At 35.4% G+C, this 18,347-nt stretch overlaps 1 protein-coding gene across 2 annotated transcripts; it reads left to right on the top strand.

Annotated features, from left to right (window-relative positions):
* The first annotated feature begins 10,482 nt into the window (after positions 1-10,482).
* Positions 10,483-18,065, top strand: LOC109003322 (alpha,alpha-trehalose-phosphate synthase [UDP-forming] 5-like). 2 transcript variants are annotated; one of them, XM_018981413.2, is made up of 4 exons: positions 10,483-10,722; positions 11,233-13,291; positions 14,441-14,714; positions 17,296-18,065. In XM_018981413.2, exons 2-4 carry the CDS (start codon positions 11,307-11,309, stop codon positions 17,617-17,619), a joined length of 2,583 nt encoding a protein of 860 aa, XP_018836958.1. In that variant the 5' UTR covers positions 10,483-10,722; positions 11,233-11,306; the 3' UTR covers positions 17,620-18,065. The 2 variants fall into 2 exon arrangements, with proteins under 2 accessions (XP_018836958.1, XP_018836959.1); XM_018981414.2 differs by lacking the exon at positions 10,483-10,722 and adding an exon at positions 10,771-10,988.
* Positions 18,066-18,347: the final 282 nt, after the last annotated feature.

Genomic DNA, 18,347 nt, shown 5'->3' with positions numbered 1-18,347 from the left:
TTTGAACATATTTAAATATTTTTAAATAATACAAAAAATATACCAATATACTATAAGTCATTTTCTTAATCATTAAGAAAAAAAAAATTAAATACATGAACAGTCAAAATGAAGAAATAAGCTCGGCCGGCAAACTAACATTTTTCTATATATATATATTCTACAGTAAAAGAGGTTATAGGCTTAGGAAAAAAAAAAGAGGTTATAGCCTCATGAATAGTAGATTGTGTTTGTATTCACACTATTCCATTTGCACAATTACATTTACGCCTTCACTTGTACAATTACAATTTTGTCTTCTAATTCATGATTAAAAATACAATTAGATTTTTTTATCATTCTAATAATAATAATAATAATAATAATAATAATGAACTTACAATTAATCTAAATTGAAGATTTTAGTTTATTGAACTTTTGTGGAAAAAATTAGCAATTTAGGATTTTTTTTATATTTCTTCTTAGATTTAAAAATAATAGTATTTTTTGTATATAATATTATTTGAAAAAAAGAACAATTATCTTCGTATTACTTTTCACAGTAATTCATAAAAATAAATTATAGTCACTAATTAATAATATTTTCATTTTACAAAATGCATTTATTATTCTTAGATTCTAATTTATGCATCAGTTTATAATTGGTCTCTAATTTATCATATTCACTATTTTATTTTTTATAGTAACGCGTTTCATATTAATCTATTTGTAATGCATTTTTTAAATTATTAATAAAAGAATTAATAACCCTTTTTATCTTTAAACAATTATTTTGGTAAGAACATACTTTTATTTTCTAAGATCGATATTGCAACCCCAAGTTTGAAAAGAATAATAATATTATATTTAAGTTCAAAAATAAAAACATTGTCTTTAAATTTAAAGAATAATATTTTATTACTATAAGATATTGTTTAAAAATAATAATAATTATCTTCTTATTATTTCTCATAATAATGAATTATAATGAATAATACTTTTTAAACTAATATTATTCTCATTTGAAAAAGAGTAATTCTACATACAACCGTGAAGTGCGTAATCGCTGCGTAATCGCTTTGAAAAAGAGTGGGGTCCACTATTAAAAAATTAATTTTTTTCATGTGGATCCCATGTTTTATTCATTTTTTTCAAAGCGATTACGCGGCGGTTACGCAATTCACGGTTGTAAGTATATTTTCTCTTTGAAAAATTATTATACTTTAAATTTCAAATAAATAGTCTATTTTTACATGTATATTAATTGCTCTTATAACCAGTGGAGCAATGCATGCCATATTATGATTTTAATATAATGAGTTCACATTTGATTTGTTATGTGTCCAATAGCTTTACATTTTTTTATTTCCTTCATTTTTTTCAAGTATGATTATAATCATTTGTAAAATATGTTGAATAGATTTATGATTATTTTATATTTATCATATTTTACCACATAAAAAATGCAGTAACACTTTCGACAGGGAATACATGCCTTGCACGTAAGCTCTTACCTAGTATGTATGTGTGTGTATATATATATATATATAATAGTGTGAATAGTGTGAACAATAAATTGTGTTTGATGCAAAAATTATCATTTTGTCCTCGCGGTTTGTGTTTGTTGAGCAAAATTATCTTTTTGTCCTTGAGGCTCTAAGAGTATTAGCAATGGTGTAGGCAAAACAAAGGTAAAATTTATATAAAATAAAATGTTTTGCCTTTTGCCTTTGTCATTCAAGAGAGATTCTTGCATTGAATTATTAATCTATTAACTAAAATAATAATAAAATATTATTTTTTTAATAATAATAATAATATATTTTTTCTAAATTTTTTAAATAAATTATTGTTTGCCTACAAAGTCCTTCGAAGAGAGAGAGAGAGTGAGGGGAAGGAGAGATAAATAATTGATAAAATAAGCAATAGATGGTGAGAAGTACCTATCCAAATATGTAGATTTACTGTAGCTTGTAAGCCAAAAATTTGCATTTGCCTCTTGATAACATCTTGTTTTGTATGCCTTTAGGCCAAGTTCCATCAACTTAGGTTTTTAAAGCTGGACTTGCGAAAACGAAGAAAAAAGTAGCTGGGAGATGGGGCCATTGGGGTTAGAGAGTCTCCGATACCAAAATTAGTAGAGTATTTTAAAAATTTGTAAATAATACTAGAGTCTAGAGACCAGAGAGCGGAAAAATTTTTCATATTTGAAAATTGCTATTTATACCGAGAGTCTAAGGGGAACAGATTGTGCCTACTGCTGTGGAGCCCATGTCCTTTTTACTGTTATTTTTGTCAGAATCCTTTAATTGCGGTGTGCCTCTGTGACGGTACCATTAATGTAGCATGTTGCTCGGGTAGTGGCGTCAGTAATGCATCGTGGCTCCCCGATTTGCTTTACTCTACTGGTGTCTTCGGTGGTCCGTTGATGTTCCCATGTTAGAAGATCAAAGGTTCTCCATCTTTCCCGTTCTTAATTGTACGAGTCCCCATGAACAGGGTTTGGCCAAGTGGTGTCAGGCCTGCCCGTCCCATTAGTCATTATTGTTTACTTTTCCATGTAGGCGAGTGGTTTCATGGGCAAGTTTGAGCCCTGCGGCCAGGTATTGGGACAAAGCCCATTACTCTCGGCTGAGGGCCCAGTGGGCTTATGAGTGAGGGGGAAACCCCTTTGTTCTCCACGGGAAGTATGTTATTCGAGCAGTCTACTACTGGACCCACTCCCGCCCTTTGACAACGAATGGAAGGGTAAGTTTTGGGTCAGGCTGGCGTTAAACCCACTTTTTGTCGTAGCGGAGGTTGGGGTAAGTTATTTGGATAGCCATGGGGCTGGTCCCGCTCTCTACCTTGGGGAGACAAGGCAGCCTTTGGCTCAACCTGTTTTCTTGGTCTGCGGGAAGGTAGGTTGTTCAGACAGTATGCTACTAAACCCGCTCCTGCCTGTTGACGCTTACAAGGAAGGTAAGTCTTTCCCTTCGGATTGTTGAGGACTAACCTGCACTTTGCTGCAGGAGGAATAAGGCAACATTTTGGTCTACCTTTTCTTTTAGTATCCCTCGAGGGAGGTAATTCGGACAGCGATGTGGCTGGTCCGCTTCTTCACCGCGATGTGGGTAGGTGTAAGTTTTTCGGACCACCGGAGGGTTGGTCCCGCTCTCCTAGATGAGGAGGTTGAGCCTCATGCTCACCTATTATCCTTCATGGGGAGGTAGGCTGCTTAAACAATTTGGGACATGACCCGCTCCCTCCCGTTGACATCGTAGGAAATGGTAAGTTTGAATCAGGTTGGTGCTGATCCCACATTTCTTTGTGGCGGAGGTTGGGATAAGTTTTTCTGGTAGCCTTTCCGTTGCAGGAGGGACAAGGTGACATTTGGCTCAACCTGTCATTTTGGCCTCGCGGGAGGTATGTTGTTTGGACAATTTGTAACTGGACCTGATCCTGCCTGTTGATGCTCATGAGGAAGGTAAGTCTTTGTCTTCGAGTGGCCAAAGGCCAACCTGAACTCCTCCGTAGGAGGGATAAAGCAGCCTCTGGCGTGACTTGTCCCTTTGGTGTCCTGCGAGGAGGTAAACAGTTGATGAAGACCTTGTTATTGAAGATTACATTGATGATAATTTTGTTAATGGAGATTACATTGATAGAGATTCTGTTACGTTTCTGAAACTCAATATTGAAACACAACACCTTTTCCATTAGGATTTGTAGTGTATGCATGAAAACATAAATTTACAATAATTAAGCTAGCTTTAGCAATAAAATTTTCGTAAGTGTTCGACATTCTAGGGTTGCAGTAGCTCATTTCCTTGGGAGTCTTGGAGTCTATAGGAGCTCGGGTGATTGGTGGCGGTGATCACGTAGGGGCCTTCCCATTGGGGGTCCAACTTTCCCTTGTCTCACGTTGTTGTTCTTGTTTTTTTTGAGTACGAGGTCTCCGACTTTGAATGCTCTCAATGTACTTGTTTGTTGAAACGTCGCTCGACCCTCCTTTTGTTGGCGGCGGTTCTTACCTCTGTCTGTAGTCTAACTTCTTCCAGCAAATCAAGTTGTTCTTCTAGCTATCTGTCATTGGAGTCTTGTTCGAAGTGCTGAACCCTGTAAGTAAGGATCTTGATTTCCACTGGCGGCATCACCTCGTGGCCGTAAGTGAGGGTGAAAGGAGTTTCCCCTGTCGATGTCTTGTCGACTATGTGAAAGTTTGAAGTAGGTGTGGTGCACTGTCCTGAAAAATCATGTCTTTCATTAAACAACAAGAATTTACAATATTCAAGTAGCGAGTTACAAAATAAGGGAAGATAGAGCCTTCAGCCGGGGAGCTTACACCTGCTTTGCCTTTGCCTCTAGGACCATACACCCTCCCGCTCCCCTTCGATCTTGGCAGGATGAGTCATAGACTAAGGCCTGCCAAGGCTTCTCAAGCGATGCATGCCTTGCTCTCTCTTGGAGGTGTCGTTCGGGATGACTCCACCGTCTTTCTGCTTCAATTCTTGGACATAACATTCCCTCGCCAGGACCTGTTCGCCTCGAATTTCTCCCACTCCATGGTGGGGATCCTGAACTTCGGTGGAAAAGGGCACAACCACCACTTCTTCTATGTGGGTAGACCAGTGCTTGTGAGTAGTTGGTCCATCGACAATGATGTGCCCACTTTCTTTACAATCTCTTCGTATTTCCCTTTGAGATTGCGAAGCTCGTCTTGCATGTTCTTCCTTTCCTCCTCCACATTCGCTCCAGCTTCTGCGTTTCGGGACTCCATGTGCTCGCTATTACTGGGCTTCGCCTCTTCGTTTTGTCCTTGTTGAGGTTTCCTGAGCTCCTCATTCTCCTTACAAAGTTTTTGCACTTATCCAGTCAACTTTATTACCCAGTCCTCCATAACTTTCAATCTCGTCTCTATTGCAACTTCCTTTGTGTCCCTTCTGAGTTGTCCGGAATGAGTTTTTGTAGGCATAAGAAATACACGCAAGATCTACAAAGATCCCACAAATGGCGCTACTATTAACGTCATATTTCGTACGCCTTTGGGCCAAGTTCCAGCAACTCAGATCTTCAAAGCTGGGCCTGCGAAAATGATGAAGAAAGTAGCTGGGAGAGGGAGGCCTTGGGGCTAGGGAGTCTCCAATGCCAAAGTTAGTAGAGTATTTTGGAAGTTTTTAAATAATGAGAGTCTAGAGACCATAGAGCGGATAGGTTTTTCATACCTAGAAATTGCTATTTATACCGAGAGTCTGGGGGGAACAGATCGTCCCTGCCCCTGTGGAGCTTATGTCGTTTTTACTGTTCTTTTTGTCAGAGTCCTTTAAATGCGGCGTGCCTCTATGACAGTGCTATTAATGGGCGTGTTGCTCAGGTAGTGGTTCCATTAATGCGGTGTGGTTTCCCGATTTGTTTTACTATGCTGGTGTCTTTGGTGGTCCGTTGATGTTCCCATATCAGAAGATCAAAGGTTCCCGTCTTTTCCATTCCGCCATGTACATGTCCCCATGAGCGGGGTTCGGCCGAGCGACGTCATGCCTTTCCGTCCTATCAACCATCATTGTTTACTTTTCCTTGCAGGCGAGCGGTTTCGTGGGCAAGTTTGGGCCTTGAGACGCGTGGTTTGGATTCGAAGATCACTTCAGAACATTTCAACTCTTCCCAGCAAACTCTCTCCAAACTTTTTATTTGTTTTCATATAGGACAAAATAGCTTATGTTGCTTTTTACTTTTCTATGCAACTATGTAATGAATGCAAATGAAGACCCACGCCTTCACCCAGCCCTCCTTCACACGGGTGTAAAATAAAAAATTATTTTATATATAATAGTCAAAATTATTATTTAACGATTTTTGAAACAATTTAAAAATCATTTTTAAAACAATTTTTTGTAATCAATTTGTATTTAATATTTTACAAACAAATTCTGTTAGAAAAAAAATATTGTAATGCAGAAAATATTATTATAAAATATATTATAAAAATAAAAAATTGGGTAGATAATTTATAAATTATTATTACTTAAGGAATAAATATATTTATAAATAAAACAAATTTATTCAAAACACTATGCAATAATTTCTGGGACCCACATCTATCTCATCTCCAAAAAGTTAAAACCATCTCAAGTCACTTCCAATCCAAAAACTATCTCACCTCAACTCATCTCAACAATTTCACTACTATTCACAACCCATCTCAACTCATCTCAACTCATCTCAACAATTTCACTACTATTCACAGCACATCTCAACTCATCTCAACTCATCTTTGAATCCAAACGATTCCGTATCAGGACGAAATCCATTACTCTTGCCCGAGCGCCCAATGGGCTTATGTGTGATGGGGAAAATCCCCTTGCACCTCTAATGTTTTTTTATGGGTAAAATTACATCTTTCTCCTTGAGGTTTATGTTTGATGGGCTATCTTTTGTCCATGAGGTTTTAAAATATTTTTTGTTTAGCGGGCAATATTAACAAGGTTTTCATTTAGATTATTTTTCTTATCTTTTTCTTACTATCTATTTTTCCTTAATTAAATTGTATTATCTCTTAAATAAAATTATACTTTTACTTTTGAGATTCCTTTTGGAAAAATTAGGTAAATTTGGTCATCCCCTCGTGCTATGAAATGTTTAGGATTAGATTCATGTGCGATTGTGTTTAGGGATAACATCATATGGTATGAGTTATTTATAAATAAGACAATCTAATAATTTTTTTTATCTATTAATATCTACAAAAACGTGGTCCAATCATAAGGGTTAATGTATTAAATAATTTCAAACTAACGTCCTATTCTTGTGCCTTTTTGTTTTACATTTTCATTTATTGAGTTCAAAACATTCAACTTTTAAAATCGTCTTCATATATACAAATAATGTAGACCTAGGCATGAGTATAGTAGCAAAATAAAACTATACATGAGTTGGGAAGATCAATTTTATGAACAAAAAAAAATTTCATCTTCGTAAAACAAGTTAAACATTTTCTTGATAGCTTGATCATGTGTGAAACAAATACATGCCCACAACTAACAAACATTAAACTTTACAATGATTCTATATATGCCTCTTGACTTAACTTGTTCAAAAACTACGTTTTGATTTACATATCTATCTTTGGTTTGCTACCTTTGCTACTACTGATTTAATAATTATTTTTTAGAATTGACAAAACTTTAAACTACTTTCACATTATTTAGTTCATTATCATATTAAAAATTATTATTTTTCCTTGATGATTCAAAGTCTTAATGATTAGTTCTAATTGATATGCATTTTAAATATTACATTTTTTTTTATATAAAAAATGCAGCAACACTTTCACCTAAACATACGTGCCTTGCACGGTTTGACCAACACATTGCATAAGAATTTAACCCTTATTTAAGTCCGACCGACATATTGCTTTGAAATTATGAGCATTACAAGAAAATAAATCTTACTCGGGATTACCAAGCAAGTCTAGTTCAACGGACACATTGCTTGGTAATTCCGAGCATCGCAAGAAAAATAAACTTTACGTAGGATAACCGAGTAAGACCATTTCAACCGACACATTGCTTGGTAATTCCAAGGATCACAAGAAAATAACCCTTGCTTGAGATCATCAAGTGTAAGAATTTAGCCCTTACTCAGGATCACCGAGCAAGGCAACTCCAGTTGTCATATTGCTTGAAAATTTCGAGTATCTCAAGAAAATAATCTTTGCTCGAAATCACCGAAAAAATCCAGTCTGATAAACACATTGTTCGAAAATTTTGAGTATCACAAGAAAATAATTCTTGTTTGGGATCACCGAACAATGCTATTTTGATCGACATCCTACTCAGTTACGCCATCTTCAATTGGGTACACATGCTTTGCACGTGAAACCGTTACTAGTAAATATATATATTTTTATTAATCTTGAAACGAAATAGCTAATTTTCCTAACGTGTTTTTTTTCACTATATTATGAAGTGCATTTTATTAGACATGACACTTGAGATTGTACGTGTATACTATTAAACAAACAAGGTTTAGAAAATACACATAATCCCATCAAATTATTACACTATTTGCAACAACCCTTAAAAAAAATTGCAATGTACCTTCATTTCTCTTGAAATAGTTTTGAAAAGACAAAATAACTTATTATATTAAAGAAAAAGGAAAAATAGTGACCCAGCTGTCGTGGATTACCAGACAACATAACCAAGTATTCTTTTGGCTAGTTGTAAGGGATTAAACTCTTGATTAACCTTTATTTTTTGTTAAAAGAGGCAAAACTCATCTTCTCACTTCCAAAACGATTTTTTTTTTCCCTTCATGTTTGCTAACCAGACAGCCTACCATCATACCCAAAAACATGGAGGTCTAAAGTTTTGGAAGCCTGTGGCCTGATTGGCTTAACCTTCAACCTCTATTTAGTTTGAAATCCCTTCCCACAACTCAAAAAAAAAAAAATCATACCCATAAACATGGATTTGTATTCCCCTGAACAAATATAAGCTCAAAAATGAAAAATAAAAACATGGTCCTGACCTTTTTTCCCCAAGCCAAACTTGCATTAATATAACAACTAGAATGTTTTAAAAAACAATAAATAGCAATAATACTAATTAAATAGTATTAATCTCAGTAATAGGGGGACTTCTCTATTTTTTTTAGATAACAACTTCATTCATAAGTAAACCAAATGCATAATCTTCATAGACAACTTTAGGGACATGAAAAATTAAACACAAGAATTGACTGCAGCATCTACTGCCACTCTACTTGCCAGAAAAGTTGAAGGTCGCTGCCACTGTTAAAAAGTACAAAAACTTTATATACATGAATTTCATGAATTTTTACTTATTGAATATTTCGTTAATGTGATTGACTGCGTTATTTTATTTTAATATAAAATAACTATTTTGACTAATCATAATTAGTGAAATGCATAAATAATACATAAAAGTGATTCTATATAACAGAAATCTAAATAGTATCATCCACAACTCTATCGTGACCTGTCAAGAGATGTGCCGTCTTATTGCCTTGTCTTTCACTCAGGAGAAAATGGGAGAAATTGAAATGAGACAACAAAGAGACTTTTCTATTTAAATGTGACCATAATAACAGTTTAAAAATTATATTTGCAGTCGTATAGTATATAAGTATTGCATAATCTCTTTAAAAAAATGAGTTAAGAAGAGACTCACATGAAAAAAATTAATTTTTTAATAATGAACTTCAATATTTTTCAAAATGATTGCATAACGCTTGCGTACTCCACGACTACATGCAACATTACTCATAACACTAATGCCTCATTTAGTTACATAGATGAGATGATATGATAAATCTGTAAATAGTAGTGAGATATGTGAATAGTAGTGAAATAGTCTGAATTAAGAATTTTATTAAGTTTTGAGAAATGAGAGAAAAAGTTAAATAAAAAATATTATAAAGTTAAAATATTATTAGAATATAATTTTTGTTTTAAGATTTAAAAAAATTGATTTTTTTTTTTTATTGTTTTGTTTGAGAGTCTAAAAAAATTATAATGATTAGTTTAGAAAATTGTAACGATTAGTTTGAATGACAATACTAGGATGACTATCAAATGTGTACACCAAATGTGCACACTAGTACAAATGAATCTTTTTTTTCTTTAATCATTTTCTAAACATCCTTAATTATTAAAAAAATATATAAATTTACTAATAATCAATTCCTTAACTATTAAGAAAAAAAAAAAAGATGAGTGGGCACATGTGATGGGCATATTTGGTAGTAATAATATCATTTTCTTAGTTTGAAAGTGTTTATCTTTGAGTGATGTTTAAAAAGAAAGTGAAATAAGATGAGATGAAAATTGTTTCCAAATAACCCGGCCGGATTTGGATTTAGAGTTGATCTCAATTCATCTCATCTAATCATTATAATTTTTTCAAATTCTCACACAAAATATAATAAACAATTCAACTTTTTTAAATCTCAAAATACTAATAATATTAAAAAATAATATTATAATAATATTTTATTTAATTTTGAACTTTCATTATAACTCATTTCATCTCAACTCACTATCCAAATCTTAAGTTATTTGGATAGTGAGATGAGATGAGATGATTTTAGATAAAAATTAGAAAATTAAATAAAATATTGTTAGAATCTTATTTTTTGAATATTATTATTGTTTTAGGATTTTTAATTTTTAATTATTTATTATAGTTTATATAAAAATTTAAAAAAATTATAATAATAGGATAAAATAAGATGAGTAAAGAATATTTCTCAATCTAAACGATTTCTCTAAAAAAAAAAAAAATTGCATATTAGGAATTTGGTGTCTCACGAGAAGGTCGCGTATAAGCACGCGCTGAGGTGTGGCTGGAACAAGCACACCAATATTAACTGGTTGAGTTAGGTAGACAAGGCAGAGAATTAACTCAAAGTAATGAAAACTAACCATGGTTAACACTGTTGGAGTGTACTGTTCTGTTCCTCGTTCTATCACTCGTACACTCTCACGCACACAGTCACACACGCAGACCCTGATCGAGGGACTCTCAAGACTCCAAGAGAATCAAATTCTTATTTGAAGACATCCCATCGCATTTTGTCCAGATTTTAGATTATAAAAAAACACTTCAACTTTGTACAAACTGGAAGGAAAAGAAAAGGTCCGCTGATGCCATTGTCACGAAGGTGAGAGAGAGAGAGAGAGAGAGAGAGAGAGAATCTTTCTTTAGTGTCTTAACATCAACTCGGAGACACACTCCTCTTCCTAGGGTAAGTTCGTTGTCTCGTTTACCACTATAGAGCTTTATCTTTCCGGTTTCTGCTTTTGTTTCATGTTGCATGCCCACTTTCTGCTGCTTTTTATCATCCTACTTGGTTCAAAGTATTGCTTCATCTTCTGCCGTCTTGCTTAGTTGACTCTCTTTTATTGTTCTCTGTAAAAAACAAAGTTATGCATTTGGAAATTTTGAACTATTTTGGATAGACCATCTTAATATGGCTGCTTTTCCCGGGTTGGTGCGTGATTGGATTCGTAGGTAATTCTGTGTCTATTCAAATGATTTTTGTCAGATATAGCTTACTATGTTCATGTGTTTTCTGGGTTTTATTCAAATCTGGGTTGCTTGACTGTTTATTATTTCGTGGCTGATTGGACGATTTGTGATTTGATTTGCTTACTCACTATAAAAAAAATTATTTGATTTGCTTAGAGATTTGGAGAATTTCTGGGTATTTGTTTGGTTCTGTTTTGTCATCGGTTCTTTTTTTCTTGTTTTGTAGAACTTGATTGTGAGGAATCGACGCAAGTCCTCTTTGTACCCCCAGTAGATTAAAAGTTCGTTGTCCTCGGTATCATGGTTTCGAGGTCTTATTCTAACTTATTGGATCTTGCGTCCGGTGAATTCCCAACTTTTGGTCGTGAGAGGAGGAGGCTACCTCGAGTAGCAACTGTCGCTGGAGTGTTGTCCGAGCTAGATGATGATAACAGCAATAGTGTTGGCTCTGATGCTCCCTCATCCATCTATCAGGATCGGATGATCATTGTGGGAAACCAGCTCCCACTTAAGTTGCATCGTAGCGATAATGGACAGTGGAGCTTCAGCTGGGATGATGACTCACTTCTTTTACAACTTAAAGATGGGCTTGGAGAAGATGTAGAAGTAATCTATATTGGCTGTCTTAAAGAAGAGATTCACCCGAATGAGCAAGATGATGTAGCTCAAACTTTGCTTGAGACTTACAAATGTGTACCGGCATTTATCACTCCTGAGCTTTTTAGTAAATTCTATCATGGGTTCTGTAAGCAACATTTATGGCCTTTATTTCACTACATGCTTCCTCTATCACCAGATCTTGGTGGTCGATTTGATCGGTGCCTTTGGCAAGCTTATGTATCTGTGAACAAGATATTTGCAGATAAAGTAATGGAAGTGATCAGTCCGGAGGACGATTTTGTTTGGGTTCATGATTACCATTTGATGGTTTTGCCAACATTTTTGAGGAAGAGGTTCAATAGGGTGAAGCTTGGATTCTTCCTTCATAGCCCATTCCCTTCATCTGAGATATACCGGACACTTCCTGTAAGAGATGAACTTCTGAGAGCCCTTTTAAACTCTGACCTCATCGGATTCCATACTTTTGATTATGCTAGGCACTTCCTCTCTTGTTGTGGTAGAATGCTTGGGCTTTCTTATCAATCTAAGCGCGGTTACATAGGACTCGAGTATTATGGTCGCACAGTAAGTATTAAAATCCTTCCTGTTGGGATTCATATAGGCCAGCTCCAATCTGTTCTGAATCTTCCTGGGACTGAATCTAAGGTTGCAGAGTTACGAGATCAGTTTAGAGGTCGTACCGTTTTGCTTGGGGTTGATGACATGGACATTTTTAAAGGAATCAGCTTGAAACTTCTGGCAATGGAACAATTGCTCATACAACATCCTGATAAGAGGGGTAAAGTTGTTTTGGTTCAGATTGCAAACCCTGCAAGGGGCAGAGGCAAGGATGTACAGGAGGTCCAGTCTGAAACTACTGCCACAGTTAGCAGGATTAATGAGACATTTGGAAGGCAAGGATATAAGCCAGTGGTCTTGATCGATACTCCACTTCAGTTTTATGAGCGAATTGCTTATTATGTAATTGCAGAGTGTTGTCTTGTTACGGCTGTGAGGGATGGGATGAATCTTATTCCCTATGAATATATTATATGTCGACAAGGAAATGAGAAACTAGATGCGACCTTAGGGCTAAACACATTGACCCCCAAAAAGAGCATGCTGGTGGTATCTGAATTTGTTGGGTGCTCCCCATCATTAAGTGGTGCAATTCGAGTTAACCCTTGGAACATAGAGTCTGTAGCGGAAGCTATGGATTCGGCCCTAATAGTCTCTGAGGCAGAAAAACAGTTAAGGCATGAGAAGCACTACAGGTATGTCAGTACACATGATGTTGCATATTGGGCACGTAGCTTTTTACAAGATCTTGAAAGGGCATGTAGGGATCATTTGAGGAGGAGGTGCTGGGGAATCGGTTTTGGGTTAGGGTTTCGAGTAATTGCTTTGGATCCAAATTTCAGAAAGCTCTCAGTTGATCATATTGTTTCAGCCTATAAGAGGACTAAGAGCCGAGCAATTCTTCTAGATTATGATGGAGCTATGGTGCTGCCTGGTTCAATTAGTAACACTGCCAATACTGAAGCTGTTGGAACCTTAAGAAGCTTGTGCAGAGACCCCAAAAATGTTGTCTTCATTGTTAGTGGGAAGGACAGGAAGACTCTGGTGGAATGGTTTTCTTCTTGTGAAAAGATTGGGATTGCTGCTGAGCATGGTTATTTTTTGAGGTACACACTTCCTTCTCTCTCAAAAAGTGGATCTATGTGAAACTTGTTGCTGCTCTTCACAATGGTTGATATGATTTCGATGACTCTTAATCATCATCTTAGTTTTGGTTCTGAATGTCACATGGGCAAAGCGCATAAATGATGTAGAGCATATGCCTGAAAGTTCAGTCACTGAATTTGCTAGTTTTCTTTGGAGAAAAAAAAGAGCTATACTAGATCCCTTTAAACCTGTAAATGACTTGGATTAAGCCTAATTTGCACAGTTTATTTTCAATATGCTAGCAATGATTTGGTCCTGGATTTGGGTGATGGTTTTTAGTTATTGCAGATTTGGTGGCTGAGGTTTATTTTTTCTGTTAAACAAATGGATAATGTCTACCACATAACAGTTCTGTTGGCTAGCTGATGGTCTCAGTTTCTTGCCATATGGTGTTAAGTGAAGAAATTTTCATTGGATTTCAGAAAATGGATTAAATGATATTAGGATATTGCTTACATGTATTTACTTGTGTTACTTAAATTTGGATTTCTAAACATGGACGATTTCTAAACATGGACCTCTAAGTATGTTTTCATTAGCTCAATGTCTTAAAATTCTATTCAGGTTTAGGAAAACTTCTTAAACGTGAAAAATAGGTTTCTGTCAGTGAAGTAAAAAACTAAACCTGGCTAACTTGTCTATTTAGTTTAATCATTTTCTAATATTATGAGTTACTGGGTCTGTTTTATTTGGTGTTTGTTATTGGTCAACATAATTGTTTTAGCGTTGGTGCAGAGTGCCAGACCTACCTTGGTTTGAGATATAAGTTTTTATATATATATATATATATTTATTTATTTATGCTACGTTGTTTAGGCTTTTTTTTTTTTTTTTGAGAGTGTGAGAATGTAGTTTTTACTCTACCTAACTACAAATAAAGAGAGGATTTTGTTACCTTTACCTTAACAATGTTGCTTTACTTATATATTAGTTGATTGGTTTTAATTTTATGGTAATGTGGTTCCGTTTCTCTTGTTAAATTACCAAAGGATGACAGTTCCATCACTCATCCCATTTTCAGATGCAATTCTCTTTTAAAAAAATATATGAAAACAGAAACAAATGCCAAATTTTTTGTGGTATTCAATTTGATTGTCTCTCTCTTACAGACCAAATCATGAGGAGGACTGGGAAACTTGTGTTTCTGTGCCAGATTTTGACTGGAAACAGATTGCTGAGCCTGTAATGCAATTATACACTGAAACCACTGATGGTTCTACCATAGAGACCAAAGAGAGTGCTCTTGTTTGGAATTACCAGTTTGCAGATCCAGATTTTGGCTCGTGCCAGGCTAAGGAGCTTCTTGATCACCTGGAAAGTGTTCTTACCAATGAGCCAGTTTCTGTCAAGAGTGGTCAGCACATAGTCGAGGTTAAACCTCAGGTTAGTGCTACAGTTTTGCTTTCCTCAAATCAATCTATAATGAGGTGTGCCATGGTCGAATAGCAGGATAATTGGGTGTATACATGAATTTCCATTTTCTTGCTTTCATTAATGCCTTAAAACTCTCCTTACTGTTAAGGTTAATAGTTTTTTCATCGCATTGTTTTTTGTAATTCTTTGGATCTCTAGTTTTCATAAAGAATAGCCTAGTTAAGACGAAGAGATAGAAACAAGAAAATCATGAAGATCTAGGCCATTGAAATTAACGGCTTTAGTCCATAGAAATAAAGTATTAACAAAGAACAATCTAATCTTCTCTAGTGACTTCTCCCTATTTTGAAAATTCCGATAATTTTGTTCCTTTCATATGTACCATAAAATACAAATAGGAACCATCTTCAACAAAGCTGTAATTTGTGGAATACCACCAATACTCTTCCATCTGGTCAGAAGCATAGTAGCAGGCATAGCCCAGGTAGCTCCAGTCTTTTTTTTATTTTTTATTTTTGATCAGTAAATAAAATTTTATCGATCAAAAGAGTAGACAAGAGCCCAAGTATACATGGGACATATACAAGAGCAATGCCTAAGTGTGCTAATTTAGCAATACAAGGAATTCATGAAAAGTCATGACGTGAAAAATCAATTACAATTGACCGTGGAGTAAAGTATTGAAAAATAAGTTTCTAAGCTCATCCATTGACTGCTGTTGATCTTTAAAACTTCTTTCATTCCTCTCCCTCCAAATGCACCACCAAAAGAATATTGGAACCATCTTCCATATTGATGGAATTTGAGAGTTCCCCTGAATGCCTCTCCAAGAAGCTAGGAGGTTGTTTACCCTTCTTGGCATCACCCAAGCTTATCCCATCTGAGCAAAGGCTTCATTCCATAATGTCATGACAATCTCACAATGAAGTAGTAGATGATGGTCAACGGACTCTCCGCTCTTCTTGCACATATAACACCAATACATGACTATGATTCGACGTTTCCTCAAGTTGTCTAGAGTGAGGATCTTCGCCAAGAAAGTCCATACAAAAAATGTTGCCTTTAAGGTGCCTTTATCTTCCAAAACTCTTTCATGAGAATGGATTTGTATTGTGTGTTGTCATAGCTTGGTAGAAAGAGCGGACTGTGAATTTCCCGTTCTTAGAGTGGCACCAAAAAATCTTCAACTCCCCCCGACAAACAGGTGGAGTACACTAGGTCAAAGAACTCCGCAAAAGTGTTAATTTTCCAATCTTTTGCATCTCTAAGAAATGTAACATTCCATTGGTTGGAGATGATTAAGGTCCTGTTTGGATTGAGAGTGAGATGAAATGAGATGAGTTAAGATGAAAGTTGAAAATTGAATAAAATATTGTTAGAATATTATTTTTTAATATTATTATTGTTTTGAGATTTGAAAAAGTTGAATTGTTTATTATATTTTGTGTGGAAATTTGAGAAAGTTGTAATGATAAAATGAGTTGAGATCACTTCTCAATCCAAACGGGGCCCCTAATAGGTTTGCAATCAAGGCTTCTTTCATTCTTGTTATAAAATAAACTTGTGGATAAGTTTCCTTGAGTGCCACATCATACATCATGCCAAAATTTAATTTTGGATCCATCACCCATTGCAAAGCGAATATTACTTGAATATGGATCCCAACCTCTTCTTATATGCTTCCATAGCCCCACTTCATAAGGCCCACTCACCTTATTGGAACACCATCCTCCCCATTCTTCCCCATATTTCAATTTGATGACAATTCTCTACAAATCTCCCCGTTTGTGGTACCTCTATAGCCATTTGCCTAGCAAGGCTTTGTTGAAAGATTGCAAGTTCCGAATACCCAATCCTCCTTCTAAACACATCATCCCATAAAGCCCTGGCAACCTCACAGTGTAGTAACAGAAGTCCATATTCAAGATCTTGCTCGAAGAAGCTGTCCAAGTGAAAAATACCTGTGAGCGGTCCATCCTTAACATTAATTCTGCTTCATCACCATCATAATGATGATGATGATCATCATTTTCTTCTTCGTTTCCTTACACTACATCATTGTCAACATGGTCTGCAAATCTAATTCAGTAATGATTTTCTTGCATTTTTAGAATGACCAACCTTTGCAATCAAAGTTACCATTTACTCATCAAAAGAAAAAAACATGTTTGTTGGAAGGTATAATAAGACAATTCATAGTGAGGTTCATAAATTAGTATAACCTAGAATAAAGAGTTTTTATTTTTATTTTTTATAAGTAGTATAACCTAGAATAAAGAGTTAATAATGAATTATGATGCTCATAAATTAGTATAAACTAAAATAAAGAATTAATAATGAATTATTACTTATAAACAAAAAAAATTAGTATAACCTAGAAGACTAGAAGTTGTAGTTATGTGTGGGACCTCTATTTTCTGATCAAATTTGCCCAATTGCTTGACCATTTTGTGGGATTCATTTTTTTATATTCCTTTTGAGGTTTGAATAATAAAAAAGGAAAATAAGTCTCCTCTAAATTGAAAAACTTAGTCTACTTATAAAGAAAAACAAGTTCTCAAAATGTGATCCATATCTCTGATCACTACAGGGTGTTAATAAAGGCATTATAGCAGAATATCTCCTCTCAACAATGCGACAGAAGGGAATGCTTCCAGATTTTGTTCTCTGTATTGGGGATGACAGGTCAGATGAGGACATGTTTGAGGTGATAATGAGTGCGAAGGATTCTCTATCCCCGGTTGCTGAAGTTTTTGCTTGCACTGTTGGCCGGAAACCCAGCAAGGCCAAGTACTACTTGGAAGACACAACTGAGATTTTGAGAATGCTGCAGGGCCTCGCCAATGCTTCAGATCAGGCTAATAGAAATGCTCCTGCTGCATCTCAGCGGGCGATTTTTGCAGAGAATAAATAGTCCTCTCTCTCTAAGGAGAGCCCTTTCATAATCGATGTGGCGTTCACTTGTGCGAAATTTCTCAACTGGTACAATTTTTCTGGTTGGGGTCAAGCTCAGTGTATTGGAGGTGTACATGCTTTTCTGCCAGATTGCAAAATTACAAAGTTGTTTCTACTGTCCGTGGATAAATGGTACCTATTATTTGTTGCTCCATGTCATGCTGTTGGTTTGTTTGTATGTTGGTATTGATTCTTTGGCTGGGGTTAGTGTGATAGGCTAGCAAACTTGGATCTCTCTGGGGCCTATGCCAGAGCCTGTAAAAATCATTTCACCAGGGTTGAAGAACTTACTGAATAAGGCTCGGGGGAGTTAGAGGCAGCTACACTAACGAATTACACAATAAACTCGTTATGGTCAGATTTTACTTAATTAGAAGTAAGTATTTTTAGATATCTACATTCACCCTTAAACTTTGATGTGTTCTTTTCATATCTTGACCTGCGATGTGGTTATTTTTCTGAAAAAAATTCTATGATTTCAGTCGGACAACTTAATATGTCATATTTTAAGTAGCTTTATAAGGCAACTATTTAAATGAAAAACTAGTTGAAGTGTGACATACTTACCTATCAAAGAAAGTGCGACATACCATTTGGTGTGACTGAGGATGGCAAAATTCGAATGAAGAATAATATTTCACTAGCTGTAAACAGGAGGTAAGGTTATTCTTGCATGGTACAATCGGA

The sequence above is a fragment of the Juglans regia genome, chromosome 2 (genome assembly GCF_001411555.2).
Source record: "Juglans regia cultivar Chandler chromosome 2, Walnut 2.0, whole genome shotgun sequence".
Taxonomy (NCBI): Eukaryota; Viridiplantae; Streptophyta; class Magnoliopsida; order Fagales; family Juglandaceae; genus Juglans; species Juglans regia.
The sequence above is the reverse complement of the archived record's forward strand: the minus strand, read 5'-3'. Positions and strand labels throughout refer to the sequence as shown.

What these genes read in the sequence shown, in the direction of transcription:
- LOC109003322 (XM_018981413.2), top strand. Translation starts at nt 11,307, where the DNA reads ATGGTTTCGAGGTCTTATTCTAACTTATTGGATCTTGCGTCCGGTGAA. An exon ending in GAGCATGGTTATTTTTTGAG is followed by an intron (nt 13,292 to 14,440) that starts GTACACACTTCC and finishes TCTCTCTTACAG; the next exon opens with ACCAAATCATGAGGAGGACT. An exon ending in TAGTCGAGGTTAAACCTCAG is followed by an intron (nt 14,715 to 17,295) that starts GTTAGTGCTACA and finishes TGATCACTACAG; the next exon opens with GGTGTTAATAAAGGCATTAT.